Genomic DNA, 16,335 nt, shown 5'->3' on the forward strand with positions numbered 1-16,335 from the left:
TGATGTATGCCCACTCCCTTTCAAGAGGGTAGCCGTGGGAGGCAGGAGAGGATCTGCCTCCTGCGACAAGCTATACGAGTGGTTACGGCAGTTGCAGAAGTCGCAGCAGACCTTCAGCAAAGCTCTGGTCGACTCGCGCGCCGGCCAAATTATTAGTGGATAATAAGCCGTCTTGTCAGGTTTGCTGCACTATCGCAACTGGGACTATCCTGGCCGAGAAATAGTGACGATCGTCTCGCATGACAAGCGCAACTTGGGGAGAGCCTGTTAGGGTTACTTGGAAAATCGAAAGCCTTGGCCGGAATTTGGGGCATTCGATTCGTCTGCCACTTCTGCCACCACCCTATTTCCAAGCTCGTTCTCTGGTTCGTATACCGACGGGGTCAGGTGACGATAGGACTCCTGCTGTATCAATATCTATAAGATGAGCCCTGGAAAATTAATGGAAGAACCGATACCAGGGTATCGATGAGAGTGACTTTTGAGAGGGCAAAAAACAAATGATCGTAGGGATCAGGTGAATAGCGTGGGTCCTAGTCACGTCTTATACAAGCGCGGACTAGATGCCAATATTAAGAAAAAGCTAGTGGCAGCTGGGGATGGAGAAAAAAAAATGCCTTGAAGCTCGGACGAATTTCCTGGAAACAAGAAAACCAAGGCCAATAAACCCGGCCCAGCTATGATCCTAGGAAGTATATCGAACAGTATGTGGAAGGAGAAATGGAAAGTGGGAGACCGGGAGTAGGCGACCGGCAAGGCAATCTCTTGATGCCAACACACACAGTCCAATAGAAGTGTAAAAGAAGGAGCAGGTCGGGAAACACAAAGGAGCTATTAGCCGGTGTGGCTATGGACATTGTGGGTAGTACGGGAGCCGAGATCAACAAATGGAGGCTGAAGATCTATCGGAGGAGGGATACCCCTGGTCGACGAGCCCTCACTTGGAGGGGACTCCCTTGAGATGATTCTTATTTCTCTCTCTTTTTTTTGGGAGAAGAAAGAACTTTCGGAACGGGGCATGTCAAGCCCCACCGAATGAAGGGTTTCGTCATTATTTTTCCCTCCTCAATTTGACATTGATGTGCCGGGCCTAAGAAATGGAATTGGGAAAGGGGCTTTTTTTTGGGGAGGGTCTGTTAAGTGGTGATGGGTCCAGCTCGGAATTTGTTCGTGGGAGTGGATGCTGCTTGTCACCACATACCTTTTGCTTCTTTCTTTAATCTTTTGTTGGTTTTTATTGGCTTGCCTTTGGACTGTCCTGCAAGATGAGGCTGGGGATTTGGGGGACCGCCAGGAGCAAGGGTTGCTCTCAGCCCAGAGAAAAGTAAAGTGGATGGCAGCTTGGTAGACAGTATGGTGCACGACCGGGGCGACAAAGCCATGAAGATCGCGGTCCAATTGCCCAATAACAGGTCGGGTTTTGGCTCTTTACGGCCACGCCCAAAGTAGTCGGGGGCACACCAAAATGACTGAAGGTCGGAAAAGTTGGAGCGGCCAAGGCAGGTGACGGACTCCTCTAGCGCGCCACTTAATTTTTTTTCCCCCTTCCCTTCTTTTCTCTTTGTCTAGTTTTAGACACGGACGAAAAAGGCCGACCTTGACATGGATTGTCTTGTCAGATCAATACCTTCGAAAAACACGCCGAGCGTCAAAGTCTCGCACATGTCAGAAGAACGAGAGGCGGGAAGAGACTAATAAGGGTTGGTAGCAAATGTCACTCACGGTACTTACCGATGTCTGACTTCTTTATTGTACGGTTGTGTCGTGCATGCAACCCGATGGCCGTGCAGAAAAGGATGGTTAGAGATAAGCTATATCGTAATTGTCATGCGCAGATGAACGAAAATGGGTTCTAGTTGCGAGAAATGGACAACCCCTCAAGAACTGTGGATTACAACGTATTAGAGGCCGCGGAACAGACGGATGCCAAAAAAAACGAGATGAAAGAAACTCTTGCCGGGCCACCTGGACTAGGTACAATAAACTAACAGCAGTAGCAGGGTGAGGCGGCGCCTTGCTAAGACCGTTCGTCGTGGATTTGTCAACACGACAGGATCAAGAAGGTTTTGAGATCGCAACAGAGCCCTGTAAGTGATGAAATTGTGCAGACGACACCAGGTCTGCTTGTTGCTTGCTACTTGTCGTGACTACCTCGTGACACGGTGCAGATTAAGCACCATGTGGTGGGTGGTGTGTGTGTGTGTGTGTGTGTGTGTGGGTGTTGGGCAGCCTGGAAATAAATTGAGAGGGGGGGTTATTTCTTCTCTGCAGCAATCGGCCGAAACTCGCCGGCTGCGATATGTTTTGGGGCCCCGTGCTATATAGCTTCTTCTGGGCAGTTGATTTATTTGGAAACCGGTAGCGACTTTGAAAGTCGCTGTCTGTCTGCTTCAAGCATAGGTGTTATATAATGTTAATTGATTTTCTGTTTTGGGCCTTTCATGGTTGTGAACAGGGGCCGTTGAAGAAAAAAAAAGAAAAGGAAAGGACTTGTTGCGAAACTGCCAAAATAGAACCCACGCCAAACCCAACGCGAGACGAGATCTGCGCAAAATCAAGACACCGTCAGAGATGGAAGGAGCTTCCCAGTAACAGTAGGTGACTGGGAATGGCCTGTTTCAGTGGACGAGATGAACCTTAAATCAGTTTAGAGCCTAGGAAAACGCGTCTGACTAACACGAACTCTCCCGCAACGAGTCAAGGCTGCGCCAAATAACTAAGGTAACCTCCACTACCTAACTATTTGCAGCTGGAGACGAAACCCACTGACTGCCTGATCGATCCAATCCAATCGCGGTATTTCTTTTTCTTTTTTCCTCCCTTGCAAAAAGTATTTTTGTTGCTGTTCATTCCATCCTTCACTCACCAGTAATAATGAAAACTCTTCTGTACATCCATAGCTCCTGTTACCGCCTTTCGACAAAGGGAAGGGAACCTTGTTTAAGTTCGCTGAATTGTCGCAATATTTATTTGCTCTCGCATGCCATCCGGCATGGCCCCTCTCATTGGGACGACTTAACGTCGTCCAAGACGTTTACATTTCATATGCTCGTAATATGCTGTTCGCCCGAACCGGATCGATGGTTTTGTTGGTAAGGTTCATACTTGCGGGCGGGAGCTCCAATCCCTAGTCAAGGCTGAGTAGCCCTCTCTTCGCTTGCGCACATACTCGGCCCGTTACCGATGTTCGATTCAGTACAATATTTCCAGCGTTTCACCGTCTACAGCCCCTAGTTTGAGAGAAGAAAGACAGACAGAGGATAATAATAGAAAGTGACAAAAAGTTAAAAAGAACTATCACAATTACATATACTCGACAAGCCACAGAATGACAAAGAAGGTAAGCAGGTCGTACCCTGTATCACACCCCGTTCATTTCCAAGTCATGAGGGATACAGGGTGTAAAGAGGCTGGGTAAGGTAGGTAGGTGAGGTAATAATAGTAAAACGGATCGCGAGGCAACCATGATGAGCACGGTCCATTGATCCTAGATCGAGCTGCTCCTGTTTGCAAGACAAGGTGGAATTGATCTGGAATCCGCGAATCAGGCCCATCTGAAGAAAGTAAAGGGTATTGGAAGAAAGGGGAACACTTCGAGAGGAAAATCGACAGAAAAAAGGCAAAATAATCGATGGCCTAATCCGTATAGCTCCCCACCACTGCCATGAAAGAGCGATAAGCTGATGGAGCTCATGTATGACAACGCATAGAGCGGCCAAGGGCAGGACTCGCGCGACGACCAATTAACACGTTGGAATATATTCTATATTCGTCCCCTAATTTACAAACAACTCGGGCCCTGTCTCAGGAACTGAATTGGCACAATTAGAATGTCAGTTTAATAATGTTTTGCTGCACAAATATTGTTTGTTGATGCCATTATGCAAGGCAGTGTGCTTGGAAGACCCGAGGAAAAGACCCCTCCTCCCCATGGCCAGCTCAGGGATGCGAGAGATGCGAACCGACCGACCTGCCGACACGAGCAAAACTGAATTGATCCTCACTTTGATGATCTGGCAATTACGGGTACGTGGCCTCAAGTAAACGCGACCATTTATTTGCTGAGATGGTGGTGTGAGTTTGAACCCTGATCCCTACACCTCCGATTGCAAGTAAAAAAATAAAAAAAAAGCTCACGAGTGATGTCGTTGAAAAAAATATATGGGTGGAACCGACGACCCCTGGTCCTCCAATTCCTGCATGAGCCGGGGGTTGCAAACAAGACGAGCAGGGGTTGTTTGCTTCTGCGCAGATTCACCCACCCCCCGGTAAGGTACCGGCACCTGAGTTTAGCGGTTTCTCGAATCGAGCGATTATCGGCGAGGTCGGGCAAAGGTGCCAAGAAGCGCTTGCTTGCTGCAAATTCGCAATTCTCACGCGGAGGGGGGGGGGGGCATGGATTCCACTTACGAAGTACGCACGCCAGTACGATATTGATTGAGCACTGTATTCGGAGCAAAAAATATTTTTGGGGTACTCTTGATTCCACGCTTTGTGGAGCATGCTCCATTTCGGGTCCGACCCTCAAGGCTTGCTCCGGCATACAATTTCAAGCACATGACCCGGGGGATATTTCCAAGGCACGCAAGGCATCTGTTTCTCTGAAGCACGTTTAGGCAAACGAAATCTCTTGTTAACAGAGTATTACTAAATTACGTACATGCTGGGACCTGTTTCCTCATGATGCTATGCATATGTATGGAGTATGCTGCCATGTGTTCGCCATGGGTCCTATATTATTGAGGTATTTATTATTTCGAAAGACCCGAGAGTGGACTGAAAAGAAATATGCCCGCCCGCCCGGCAAAGGCCAAGTGTGCCTGGGCGTCGTGTGAAGTGCACAGTTCCACGCTTTGAGGCTGCAATGCCTAATTTTGCCCTTTTAGGATATCCGTATGACACCACCACATTCTCCCGGTGGCTGCCACCATGGCGCAAAATATTCCTTACCTATACCATCCACGATATACCATCTTGTGGAGTACTGTAAAGCTGCCTACTCTGTACTGCTTAATAAAATGTTAGTGATCGTCAGGAACATTAACTTGTATTACAGAATGACAGTAGAGAGTTAGTTGATGGCCAAGAATCAAAAAGAAAAAGAAAGCAGGAGAGAAGAAAAACGAAATAAAAACCTCAATTTGCGCTAGGCTGGCAACACACGGTTTGGCCCCTGTAATTAATATGCATACACGAAGGAGGCGAATGGAATTCTGTGCTTCACTACTCGATATGAAAAATTCGTGTAAGCTGTTCTGGTTCTGTCTTTCCGAAGTCGAGCTTCTTTCGTACCACCACCAGCCCCGGCCCAACTGCGTTGTTGGAGACTCCACCCTCTGGTATAGAGCTGCCTCCAGCTCCAATCGGCTGATAAGATCAATGGTCAGCGGCCTATCAAAATTGACCGCAGCTAAATGTTAGCCTCGCGAGGACAAGCTTGCGAACGGCAAATCAATACAAGAGTGCCGAGGACAGCCGAGAAGGAGAACAAAAAAAAAATAGAAGATGACAAAAAGCAATTTATTGAAGCTGAAGAACCGACAGCGTTCTGTTTCTCGTACGGAGTGGCACAGTTGAGCACGTCCCTGGTTCACGCCGCAATTTGGCATTCTACAATGTACCTACCTACCTTAGTTAGGTGGGTACCAACCTAGGTACCTAAACGTACAACATACCTGTAAGTACCTAGCTTGCCGTACAAGCCATAGCATCCATCCCTACCTACCTAGTTACCTAGTTACCTACACAAGACCATTTCACGCAATGCCCGATTATACAGGAGTGGTTGCTATCGGATATGTAAGGGACGGACAAAAAAAAGGGTACATGTCACCCCCCTCACATCTCGAAATGCAACCAATCCCGTATGACGATCAAATGATGATCCAGAACAAATGCCGCGCAGGGTCAGCTCAGCCACACGAGACCAAAAGACTAGACCGGACCAGACCTGCCGCAGAACTAACCGAAATCATGGTACCGATGTTGACACGGTCGGTGCATAGAGGGCCTGCTTGCTTCTTCCAGCTGCGGTGTAATCGTGGGGGCCGGATCTACGATCCTGTCACTGCGTCACTGTCACCACAGCCTTATTTCGAACCTGCCCTGAACCCGGGTCATACGGGTGCGTCGATCTCGAACAGGGGTTGAAATGGTAGGTATGTCTGTTCGTCCATCCCTTCTTTTCTCACTGTGCCGTCTCTCGATATAACATATCGACGTTTTTATTTATTTCCCCCCCTTGAAGAGTGGCTGCATAGGGCCTGATAGGGCCTAGCTTGGTAACAAATCGTTCCATGTTGCTCCCATATTCCCTCAGCTTGTGGTCATTATTTGTTGCATATTGCAACCCTCCTCGTCCGATATTCCCTGGCTGCTTGTTCGCACTTCAATGTTTCTTCCTTTGATCTGATGTTTTCTCACGAACCATTGTTTCTTGGGCAGAAGCACGTTCGCGCCACCACACCGCCTCGTTCTTTCAAAGACGGAAACTCACCGGAACACACCTTTCCCACCTGGCCCATCTGAGTCTGGCTTGTTTATGCGGTAGTGCATCTGGATTTTTGATGCGTGTGCCGTCCGTCCGTCTCTTTCTTTCTTTCTTTTTCCACCCCCATGGTTCTCCTTCTCCCCTTTTTTTCCCATTCCGGACCCGTGCTGCCAATGTCACACAAATCTCTTTGTCCCCAACCCGCCGCAGCCATGCGTGTTCTGGACCATCCATCTGCAAGTCTTCTCGCGTCTATTGCTTCATTTAAACGTCGAAACAGGTCATTCTCCGTCCTCAGCTGAATGAACATGCGGCTTTCTTGCACGGAACTTTCCGCCCCCCCGGAAAACCGCATTCCCTAGTTTCATTTTACTGAAGCATGAACTTCGCATGGGAAACTCAGACCACTACTTTTCGTTGAGTAGCTTGATGCACGGCGTTACCGACCCTTGCCTGACCCGAATTGGGAGGTAAATCAATATGACGTAGTCTTACTTACACTCGGTGATCTTACCTTATCGGACGTATATCGGGATTTGCGCGACACTCGCTCGATCCTCCCATGAGCGCCTCAAGTTCGCCTATAGATTGTCCCTGTCCGAAACCGAATTTTGGGCTAGTTTTAGGGCTGCGACATCTTTCGTCGTTAGGTACCGCAATTATTCAGACCAGGGCACGCGGTTATGCAGCTTGTGCATATTGTATACTAAAAACTTCCCTCGTCTGATAAAATCATTATTTCCCTACATCCACGGTGTCAGCTATGGTAAAAGTCGATCAATCGGGCTTGAAGTGTCGAAAGTAGGTAGGTATAGTGATTTTAACAAGCCCTGTTGGTAAGGCCTAGAAATAATGAAGAAAAAGGTTTCCTTTTCCTGACCGCGGCGGAGTGCCAAAAACCACACGAATATCAATTTTGATAGCATATGTAATATCACCAAGCTTTATGTATCATGTGGCAAATAAAGAGCCTTATAGGAAGATCTTCTATTGCTTAAAAAGTCTGCTTCTGTTGGGGCACATGTAAGCCCTTCATCGACAGGTAACAGTTATATATCATCTTGCTGAGAAATGTGTATAGACCGCTTAAGTTATCACAATGTACCGGGAGAATGATCTGTGAACTGATGTTCATTGCTCCGTCCTTCCCTGCAAGCGTGGTTGTGATAGTGGGCATTTGTTGGACATTTATATACTTACTTACCTTCACTTTGAATCCGACTTCATCTATATTGATACAAAACACGGGCCACTCCCCCCGCAACCCAAAACAAATACTCTGTCGTGAGAAGCCTGTCCGAAATCGCCAAGGTCGGTTCGAGATGCTTGAACCTCCCACGCAGCGACGAGTAGGGGCTTCGACGCGAGCAGAGACCTGAAACAAGGGACAACAATAATGGCCCTATATGCATCGCTGAATTCTTTGCTCCTTTTGGAAAGGAATCCCACTCTTCGCCTCTTTGTATATTCTGTCCACTCACAAAATCTTAAGCCTTTTATTTTTATTTTTATTTCATATCCCAGGCTGCATGCTGTCGTGTCACCCATCCGATTCAAACCATTTCTCTCTGGAAACATCCGCTCGTCAAGGGTGCATGTATCGGGCCGTGACTTTTTCTGGGCGGCCACCGTAAACCCACGTGGCGCATGCAAGGAGACTCATGCATCATTTTCTTCTCATATTATACCAGAACGTACCTTTTGACAAAGAAAACAAAAGAAAAATCATTAATTGAAGTGTCTCGTGGCTGACAGGCGTCGAAGACCTAATGATATTGGTCGATCCTGCCGGTGGCTTCAAGCGGATTTTGTTGAGCAAGCCCCTTACGACCAATGCAAAATTAATGCACATGAAACATCACCAGCCGACGCGTGTTTTCGTAAAATCCACCCTCCGTTGGCCCTACAATCGAACCGGAGGATGAAATGAATGTATAACGCTCCGTATATATGCCACATTTGTATGGTTGTACATGGGAATAATACATGGTAAGCATCTCGTCACCATGCAGGCCTCGGACGTGTCATGTCGGGTCCGTTGCCTACACGGCATAGATACTTGCTCGGGGCCCCTGGCAAGACGGCGGCAGAACCTGACCGCTATAGCAGTCTGAAAAGCATTTCCAGAGCAGATTACTGTAGCCGCGGAGAGCGCCCAACCCCCTATAGACGAATCATCACGCGACTCATTCAAGTTCTGTTTCCCCAGCTGTCGTTGCCATCTTTCCCACCAGCTGCCTCGCACGAGTGCAGGTAGCTTAACGCTTAACCCAAGCAGGCATCTTCCTAGCCTTGACGTGACCAGGCTTCTTTCTCTCGACCATCCTCGGGTCGCGGGTCACACAGCCGGCTATATAGCAATCTAGTTAGCAAAGGATAGACAAATCAAGCGTGAGAATTTGGGCATCTTTACCTCTCCTCAAAGCGGGCTTGAGAGCTGGCTCGTGAGCCATCAAAGCCTTGGCGACCGCCAGCGTCATCGCCTCAGCTTGGCCAGTCGGGCCGCCGCCCTCCACCAACGCCCAAACGTTGTACTTGTCCAGTCGCTGAGAGGCCCTCAGTGCCCAGATGGCGCTCTCGCGGTCATGGACACGGCCGAATGCCTCTGCCAAGCTCTTGCCATTGATAATAATCTCCCCTGAACCCTCAACAACCCATGCACGAGCAACCGACGTCTTCCTCCTGCCGGTACCCAGCGCTCGGCCGAACTTGTCGATGGGGATGGTGCGGACGGCGTTTCCGTGCGCGTTGATATCACGCTTGAATGGGTGTAAAGCTTGCATGACCTCTTCGCTCTTCAGGTCTGGGTGGATCTTGTGCAGGTGCTTCGCCATGGCGATACATTCACTGTAGTGACTGGCGCGCACCGCCTCACCACAGAATGCACGGTAGTCCTGAAACTTTCGCCATGCCACGCGCGGGACCTTATCGGGGGGCGCGTGAGGAACGTGTTGGAAGCGGCGGTACAGGTTCTGGATCTTGATGAAGTCGTCGTTGAACCTGGCTGAAAGCGTGAAGTAGGACGGTGACACGGGGAGAGGACGAGCATGCATAATCACTGCCATTCCTTTGGATGCCGCGTCTGCCGGGTTCATTGGATTCGACTGGGTTGATAATGCTCTGATCGTCGTTCGTGCCGGCGTGATGCTGAGGGCCTGGAAGCCCTTTTCAAGAGACTGCCATTGTATCCTTCGTGTTCTAGTACAGCCTTGTAAAATGGCCAGGCCGGCCCTTGGAGTGGTCATTTTAGTGATCCGACTAGCAATGACCCTCAGGGCATCGCTAGGAGTAGAGGTATGGTTTGTCGGTGTTACCGTCGTCGCGTCGGTCTTCGATCTAAGGCGAGATTTGGAGCTTTGGTACTTGTAGCATGCATATCGGCATTGGAGATTTTTTGAGCCAAGCTACACGTGACGCGACCTACTAGATTGGACCAACCCATGTGGAGCTTGAGAAAGACTGACACATGGTGCAGGGTAGGCACACTCGGAACTCCACTAAAAATTTGGTTGCTGGACAACGGTCATGCCCCACAGAAGGTCCTCGTTACTAAAATGAGCAGAGCAGACCCCTCGGAGAGGACCGAGCGCCCGCGACTGCCCCTCCTCGATCCTGGACGCATATTTCAGTTTTTCTTCGCCGCAGCCAAAAAAGCAAATTGTTTCTCTGTGACAACCACATTTTCTCAAGCCCACGTTCTGGTAGCACAACATCGCAACCATGTCGTTCGGAAAGCTTTACACCTACGAGGTATGTCTTTTACACTAAAGCCACTTAAGCTGCTACTGCGCAGTTTTTCCTAATGTTTTCTTGTGCAACAGAAAAACCCGAGGTCGACTGCGATCCTCGCGGTTGCAAAGGCCAACGACACTCCCCTCGAGGTTGTCACCGTTGACAAGGAGAAGAACATTCCTGCCGACTACACCAACTACAACAAGCTGGGCAAGGTCCCTACCTTTGTTGGCGCTGATGGCTACGTTCTCTACGAGTGCATTGCCATTGCTGTCTACGGTATGTCAATTCGATGCTAATCTCGTATTTCTCACGATGACTCAATCATCTCTTTTCTGTGCTGCTCTTGCTACATGATGATCTAGACAATCATTTACAGTTATCCCTGGCTGAATAACTTTATGTGTTGACTTACTCTAACTTCTGATCTTTTGTCCACCCTTTGCATTTGCAATTCATGATAACGCCTGCACTTTGAGCTTGGAATCACAGTAGCTGACCTATTCATAGTGACCTCGCAGAATGAGAAGACCACCCTCCTGGGCAAGACTAAGCAGGAGTAAGTAATCAACTGCATTAGACCTCTGTTGATGACTCCGGGAACATCTAGCTGACCAGAACAAGCTATGCCTCTATCCTCAAGTGGATGTCTTTCTTCAACCAGGAGATCCTCCCCAACATGGGTGCCTGGTACCGCCCTCTCCTGGGCAAGGACCCCTACAACAAGAAGTCTGTTGAGGACGCTTCCAAGCGTGCCCTCAAGGCCATCTCTGTCGTCGAAGAGTACCTGAGGGACAACACCTTCCTCGTTGGCGAGCGCATCACCCTGGCCGATCTGTTCTCGGTTGGCATCATCGCTCGCGGCTTCGAGTTCTTCTTTGACACCAAGTGGCGCCAGGAGTACCCCAACGTGACGAGGTGGTACACTACCGTCTACGACCAGCCCATCTACTCGGCTGTTGCCCCCAAGCTGGAGCTCCTCGAGACGCCTGCCCTTACCAACACTCCCCCCAAGAAGCCCGAGCAGCCCAAGAAGGAGGCCAAGCCTGCTGCTGCTGCTGCCCCCGCTGCCGCCGCTGACGAGGATGAGCCCAAGCCCGAGCCTAAGCCCAAGCACCCCTGTGACCTCCTTCCCAAGGCCGCCGTTCCTATCGACGAGTGGAAGCGCCAGTACTCCAACAACCCTGTCCCCCAGGCCATGGAGTGGTTCTGGAAGAACATGGACCTTACCAAGGACTACTCCATCTGGAAGGTCGAGTACAAGTATAACAACGAGCTGGGCGTCCCTTTCATGTCTTGCAACCTGATCGGTGGCTTCGAGCAGCGTCTTGAGGGCTCTCGCAAGCAGCTTATGGGCTCTGCCTCCGTCTACGGTGACGGTTCCGGATCCTTCATCCAGGGTGCCTTCGTCATCCGTGGACAGGAGCACGAGCCCGTCTTCAACGTTGCCCCCGACTGGGAGTCTTACACCTTCACCAAGTTGGACCCCAACAATGAGGAGGACCGCAAGTACGTCAGGGACGAGTGGGAGTGGGAGCGCACCGTCGTCAAGGACGGCAAGGAGTACCCCCACTACGACGGCAAGGTCTTCAAGTGAAGTGACAAAGTGGTCCCATCACTACTGATAGACACCTAAATTAAAAAAACAACAAAACAGACACAAAAAAAAGGGAAATGGATTGGAAAAGGGTAAACAGGGAAGCAAGGGACAAAATGACTTGGGAGGGAAGGGTTCCGCCCAGGTCTGGATGGGATGGGTAATTATGGCAAGGAAATGAGTTCACGACGGAGGATATCAGGATGATGGTACGATCATGATCAAGCACGGCATTTTCGTGTGGCAGATGTGATGTAAGGGCATACTAGCGTTGTTATCCGTTTCGGTAGATACCTTTGCTATGTTACAATCTTTTGCCAACAGAGTAAACTGTGCTGCAGTCGCTAGTGATGTTGTTTACCATTACTAAGTTGTTGTAATCACTTCTCCCTCAACGCCTTGTGTGAAATGGTGCGTCTAATTTTGCGAGTGTGCAAGGACTACCTTTAATTAAATAATATGTCATCCCAGGCAGGTTGTAACAAACGGTCCAGACGATGGCTCTTGTAGGAGGAGACGAAATCTCCAACTCTCAAGCTTTAGGTCTCAAGAGATAAGTCAAGTGCAGACAGAGCCTGCATCCAACTCAACATAGAAAATATGAGTAGAGGATAAAAAAACGTCATGAACACAAAAGCTGCCTGTTCCCCTGGCTAACAGATATCGTAAAATGCACAGGAGGATTGGACGAGACCGATGTCCGGGATTCAGGGCCCACCCCTTTATTGCATGACAAAAGGTGTTGCGCGAATGTAGCTACTGACATTCGCCTGGAAGCTGAGCTCGTTGAGGTAATCGTGAACCTGAGGTAAAACTTGGGGGGTCTCGTAAAGGTTGCCAACAAACTCGGGCACGCGGACGAGGTTGTGCGGCTCGCTACGGGCCTTCTCGGTCGAGTCGTCCACGAGGACAGTGTTGGACTGATCCCAGCGCTCACCCCGGGCGACGCCGGGATGAGAGGCCGCGACCTCTGGGTCCACCCACAGCCTGGTGAGGCGCTTGTAGACCTGGACGCGCTGGGTATAGTCGTGTCTGCTCAGACCGAACCTGTCCCTGCCCCAGATGGCGACGAGGCGGTCCCTCTGCGCCTTGTCCTCGATCAGGTTGTCGATCATGGCGCCGACGTTGGCCGGTTGGGCCGAGGACCAGACGGCCACCCAAAAGCGCGAGAGGAGATAGTTGATGAACGTCAGGGCGTGCGGTCGGGCGACGAAGGCCCTGGGGTTCTTGGTAGGGCGGTGGAGGAGGGTGCCGTTCAGGTCCAGAACGATCAGTATCGGCTTGGGGCTTTCGAGGCGGGCTGGCGGCTCGGAAGCCAGCTTTAGGTATTCTGGAGTGGGATTTGGGATACCACCAGATTCGGCCGAGGGGGCGTGAGTTATCTTCTGATCGTGCCTCCCATTTTTGCCCTGTTTCCTGAACTTTCTTGTTGAAGTGGGCGCCTGATGTGAACCCCCGTGGCCGCGAGCCTTCTCTTCCATGCGGCCCTGAGTAGGTCCTGGAGAAGGTTGCTGTGAAAAAGAAGGTGCTAGTGGGTTGAAACCAAAAGTCCCAAAGTTGCCCATCGGCGGGTTGAGTCCTGGGAATGGGATGGAGGCGTTCGCCGGAAACCCGGTCTGATGGAAGCCCATCCCTCCCATGCCCAAGGGTAGCTTGCCATTGTTCCATGCTGAATCTGGGTAGGGCTGAACGGAATTTGAGAGCCCCGAGTCTTGGGAGTATGGCCCCTGGGGTTTGGTAGAAGAGTTGGCCTGCATTTGCGAAGGCATGACAGCGGCGGCGGCGGCGGCAGCGGCTCTCTTCTTTTGCTTCTTTGAGAGCTTGGTCACCTTGGTGTTAGATTTCCCACCAACGGAGGCTCCGGTGGGGACGGAAGCAGCAGTTTGCCCGTGAGCGTTTGCCTTCTTTTTGGCCTTGGACTTGGCCATCTGCTTGGGATTCTTTCCTTTGCCCCGATGCTGCACACCTGCCTGTGTATTTTTCTCGGAATCCACAGCGACCGGATACTGCTCTAGTTCTAATAGTCTATTAACTGTATCTGAGCCGAGTGTGGTTGCTGGGCGGCACTGGATCAGGTGAATGACTGGTGTAGCAGCTTTGCCGCAAGGTGAACAGAAGTGAGGAGAACGACCTAGGCGCCTGGCCCAGGCACTTGTCGATATTGTCCTATGGAAGGTTGCGAACTTGCAAATCCCCACATATCGCATCTATCAATCTTGGGCCTGCTCGCGATGGAGTTGAGACTGGATAGATAGATGGGGTCAAATGGCCTGGAGACTGAGAAGAATCTGAGTTTGGTTTCAGGAAGAAGGGGACGACCATTGCAGCTAGCGATTGGCATCCAGAGAATGAAGTGATGAGAAGAAAAAAAAATCAAAGAGGCACGGGTATAAACCTACCAGTTGGCTGATGCGAGAGCTCGTCCTGATGTTCTATGTATGTATGGAGTGGCAATCACTTGAATTGACCCTGATCTGATTGATGTAAAGACCCGAACGAGTCTTGCAAAACAAAAAAACACAAATCAGATAAGCAGGTTTAAAAACAGTTGTTAAAAAGGCGTCAGGAACCACAGTTAAGATTGAATCGTAAATTTTCGGAAAACCGCTTTCCTCTCTGATCGAGAGATGGTTCAATGCGCGCGTTGAAAATTCATGATAAACCGAATAAACTGCAGCTCTGCCAAGCAAGCGTAGATGGATTTTCCGAGCGACACACGTGAGAGAGTACCGAAATTTTTACTGTACCACTCGCTGGCTCACTTTGTGGCCTGGCCATGTTTCCTTCCCCGTACCACGTTCAACGAAGTCTTCTGACCAGTATCGTCACACAGTTTTTTTTTTTTTTTTTTTTTTTTTTTATAAACCAAACCTAACCTTCGTTTTATGTTATGCTAGTCCATAGTATGAGAAATTAATTACCAGATGCAAGAGCAGGCAGAGTTAGAAAAACAATAGACAAGCGTTATTGAAGCTTGGAGCAGTCGCAGGGGCAAGGTTTAACCCCACTTCACAGTGCAGATAGTGTTAAATCAAGCAATTCTTTTCGTCGACATTTTCTCACCCATCAAAATCTCATCAACAAGTTACAAGCCATTCATTCATCGTCGACGTGCGTTAGCAAAAAAACACCAGAAAATAAAAGAAGAAGAAAAAAAAACATCATCGTCCCCCATGGAGTTCTCAGGGCGCAAAAGAAAGGCCGCCTTTGACCCTGAACGAAGGGTCAAGGTACGGAGGCGTGATGTTGAAAAAGCAGATGCTTGGGAGCCTCCATCAGAAGATGACCAGGTATGTACCATAGGATTGTGCTTGAGTTAATTGATGCAAGGCTAGGTCGCTGACAAAGATCACAGGATGGTCGTTCATCTTCGCCCGCCGACGAATCTGACCAGGGTCAACAGGATGAGGATGAGGATGAGGACGATGAGGAGGAGGGATCAGGCGCTTCAGAAGCCGAAGACGACCGCGAGGCTCAGTTATCATTTGGGGCCCGACTTCGTCTAAGTCAAAAACGGCAAAAGCTCAAACCTAAAGGCTCAACCGACCAAGATCCCTCTGATAATCAGGAGCAATCATGGAGAGGTCGGGAAGCTCGAGACAGCAGCAACAGCAGCGGAAAGCCGGGGTCCAAGTCAACCGCCTCCGCTACAGCCCCAGGCCGCAAAACCAAGAGCGCACCCGAGGAGATGTCCTCCAAGCGGCCCGTCTCTCGGTACCGCGAGGTGGTCAAGCCGCCGCCTAACGCCCGACCGAAGCCGCGGGACGTGCGCTTCGAGCAGGAGCTGACCGGCGAGGACTACCAGCGGTTCCGCCGCAACTACGCCTTCCTAGACCAGTACCGGGATGAAGAGATGGCCAAGCTGCGGGAGATCATTTCGCGAAAGAAGGGTGTCACGCCCGCGGATCGCGAGGACGCCAAACTGAAGCTGCGCAAGATGGAGGACGAGAAGCGGTCGCAGGAACGCAAGGACCGTGAGTATGAGCTGATGCGCGAGCATAAGAAGAAGGAGAAGGAGCTCGTCAAGCAGGGCAAGAAGCCCTTCTTCTTGAAGAAATCGGAGCAGAAGAAGCTGTTGCTTATGGACAAGTTTGCGGGAATGAGCAAGAGCCAGGTCGACAAGGCCATCGAGAAGAAGAGGAAGAAGGTTGCTGGCAAGGAGAAGAAGCAGCTACCATTTGCGAGGAGGACAATGGAGTAGATATTTGTATGGAGTTGGGCGAAATTTTTGTGGGATTCACTCAGGATGAGCGAGCAATTATCTACGAAACAATACTTGCACTCTGACATCCCCGAAGGCTCTGCCTTGGGGTCATTATGACACGTCGCTATGATTACGCTCTCCCGTGTATGTGCTTCCTTGCTAGGGGTTCGATCTTTGTTTTGTGACCATCCCAGCAGACTCTTACACTATCTAAAGGTCTAAATATATAGTACATACGTTGTACATGAGTGGTATCTTCGCCATGATCATTTTACATTTTACATGATTTTAAAACCCCTAGCCGACACAGTC

General features: G+C 50.0%; 5 protein-coding genes across 5 annotated transcripts; 3 read left to right on the plus strand and 2 right to left on the minus strand.

The window, feature by feature from the left end:
- Window positions 1-4,142: 4,142 nt before the first annotated feature.
- PgNI_06017 (uncharacterized protein) lies at window positions 4,143-4,616 on the plus strand (the record flags this gene model as incomplete). Its single annotated transcript, XM_031126046.1, has 2 exons — window positions 4,143-4,417; window positions 4,499-4,616. 2 exons carry the CDS (start codon window positions 4,143-4,145, stop codon window positions 4,614-4,616), a joined length of 393 nt encoding a protein of 130 aa, XP_030982848.1.
- A 3,760-nt stretch (window positions 4,617-8,376) lies between these two features.
- PgNI_06018 (uncharacterized protein) lies at window positions 8,377-9,844 on the minus strand. Its single transcript, XM_031126047.1, has 2 exons — window positions 8,904-9,844; window positions 8,377-8,840 (listed from the first exon to the last, which is right to left on the minus strand). The coding sequence occupies exons 1-2, from the start codon at window positions 9,733-9,735 to the stop codon at window positions 8,749-8,751; spliced, it is 924 nt and encodes a 307-aa protein (XP_030982841.1). The 5' UTR covers window positions 9,736-9,844; the 3' UTR covers window positions 8,377-8,748.
- A 266-nt stretch (window positions 9,845-10,110) lies between these two features.
- PgNI_06019 (uncharacterized protein) lies at window positions 10,111-14,456 on the plus strand. Its single transcript, XM_031126048.1, has 5 exons — window positions 10,111-10,240; window positions 10,312-10,501; window positions 10,733-10,781; window positions 10,847-14,099; window positions 14,222-14,456. The coding sequence occupies exons 1-4, from the start codon at window positions 10,211-10,213 to the stop codon at window positions 11,817-11,819; spliced, it is 1,242 nt and encodes a 413-aa protein (XP_030982842.1). The 5' UTR covers window positions 10,111-10,210; the 3' UTR covers window positions 11,820-14,099; window positions 14,222-14,456.
- PgNI_06020 (uncharacterized protein) lies at window positions 12,542-13,747 on the minus strand (the record flags this gene model as incomplete). The annotated part of the gene is made up of 1 exon (XM_031126049.1): window positions 12,542-13,747. One exon carries the CDS (start codon window positions 13,745-13,747, stop codon window positions 12,542-12,544), a length of 1,206 nt encoding a protein of 401 aa, XP_030982124.1.
- A 332-nt stretch (window positions 14,457-14,788) lies between the features above and the next one.
- Window positions 14,789-16,089, plus strand: PgNI_06021 (uncharacterized protein). Its single transcript, XM_031126050.1, has 2 exons — window positions 14,789-15,109; window positions 15,175-16,089. Exons 1-2 carry the CDS (start codon window positions 14,993-14,995, stop codon window positions 16,018-16,020), a joined length of 963 nt encoding a protein of 320 aa, XP_030982123.1. The 5' UTR covers window positions 14,789-14,992; the 3' UTR covers window positions 16,021-16,089.
- The last annotated feature ends 246 nt before the right edge of the window (window positions 16,090-16,335 follow it).

The sequence above is a fragment of the Pyricularia grisea genome, chromosome I, assembly GCF_004355905.1.
Source record: "Pyricularia grisea strain NI907 chromosome I, whole genome shotgun sequence".
Lineage (NCBI taxonomy): Eukaryota > Fungi > Ascomycota > Sordariomycetes > Magnaporthales > Pyriculariaceae > Pyricularia > Pyricularia grisea.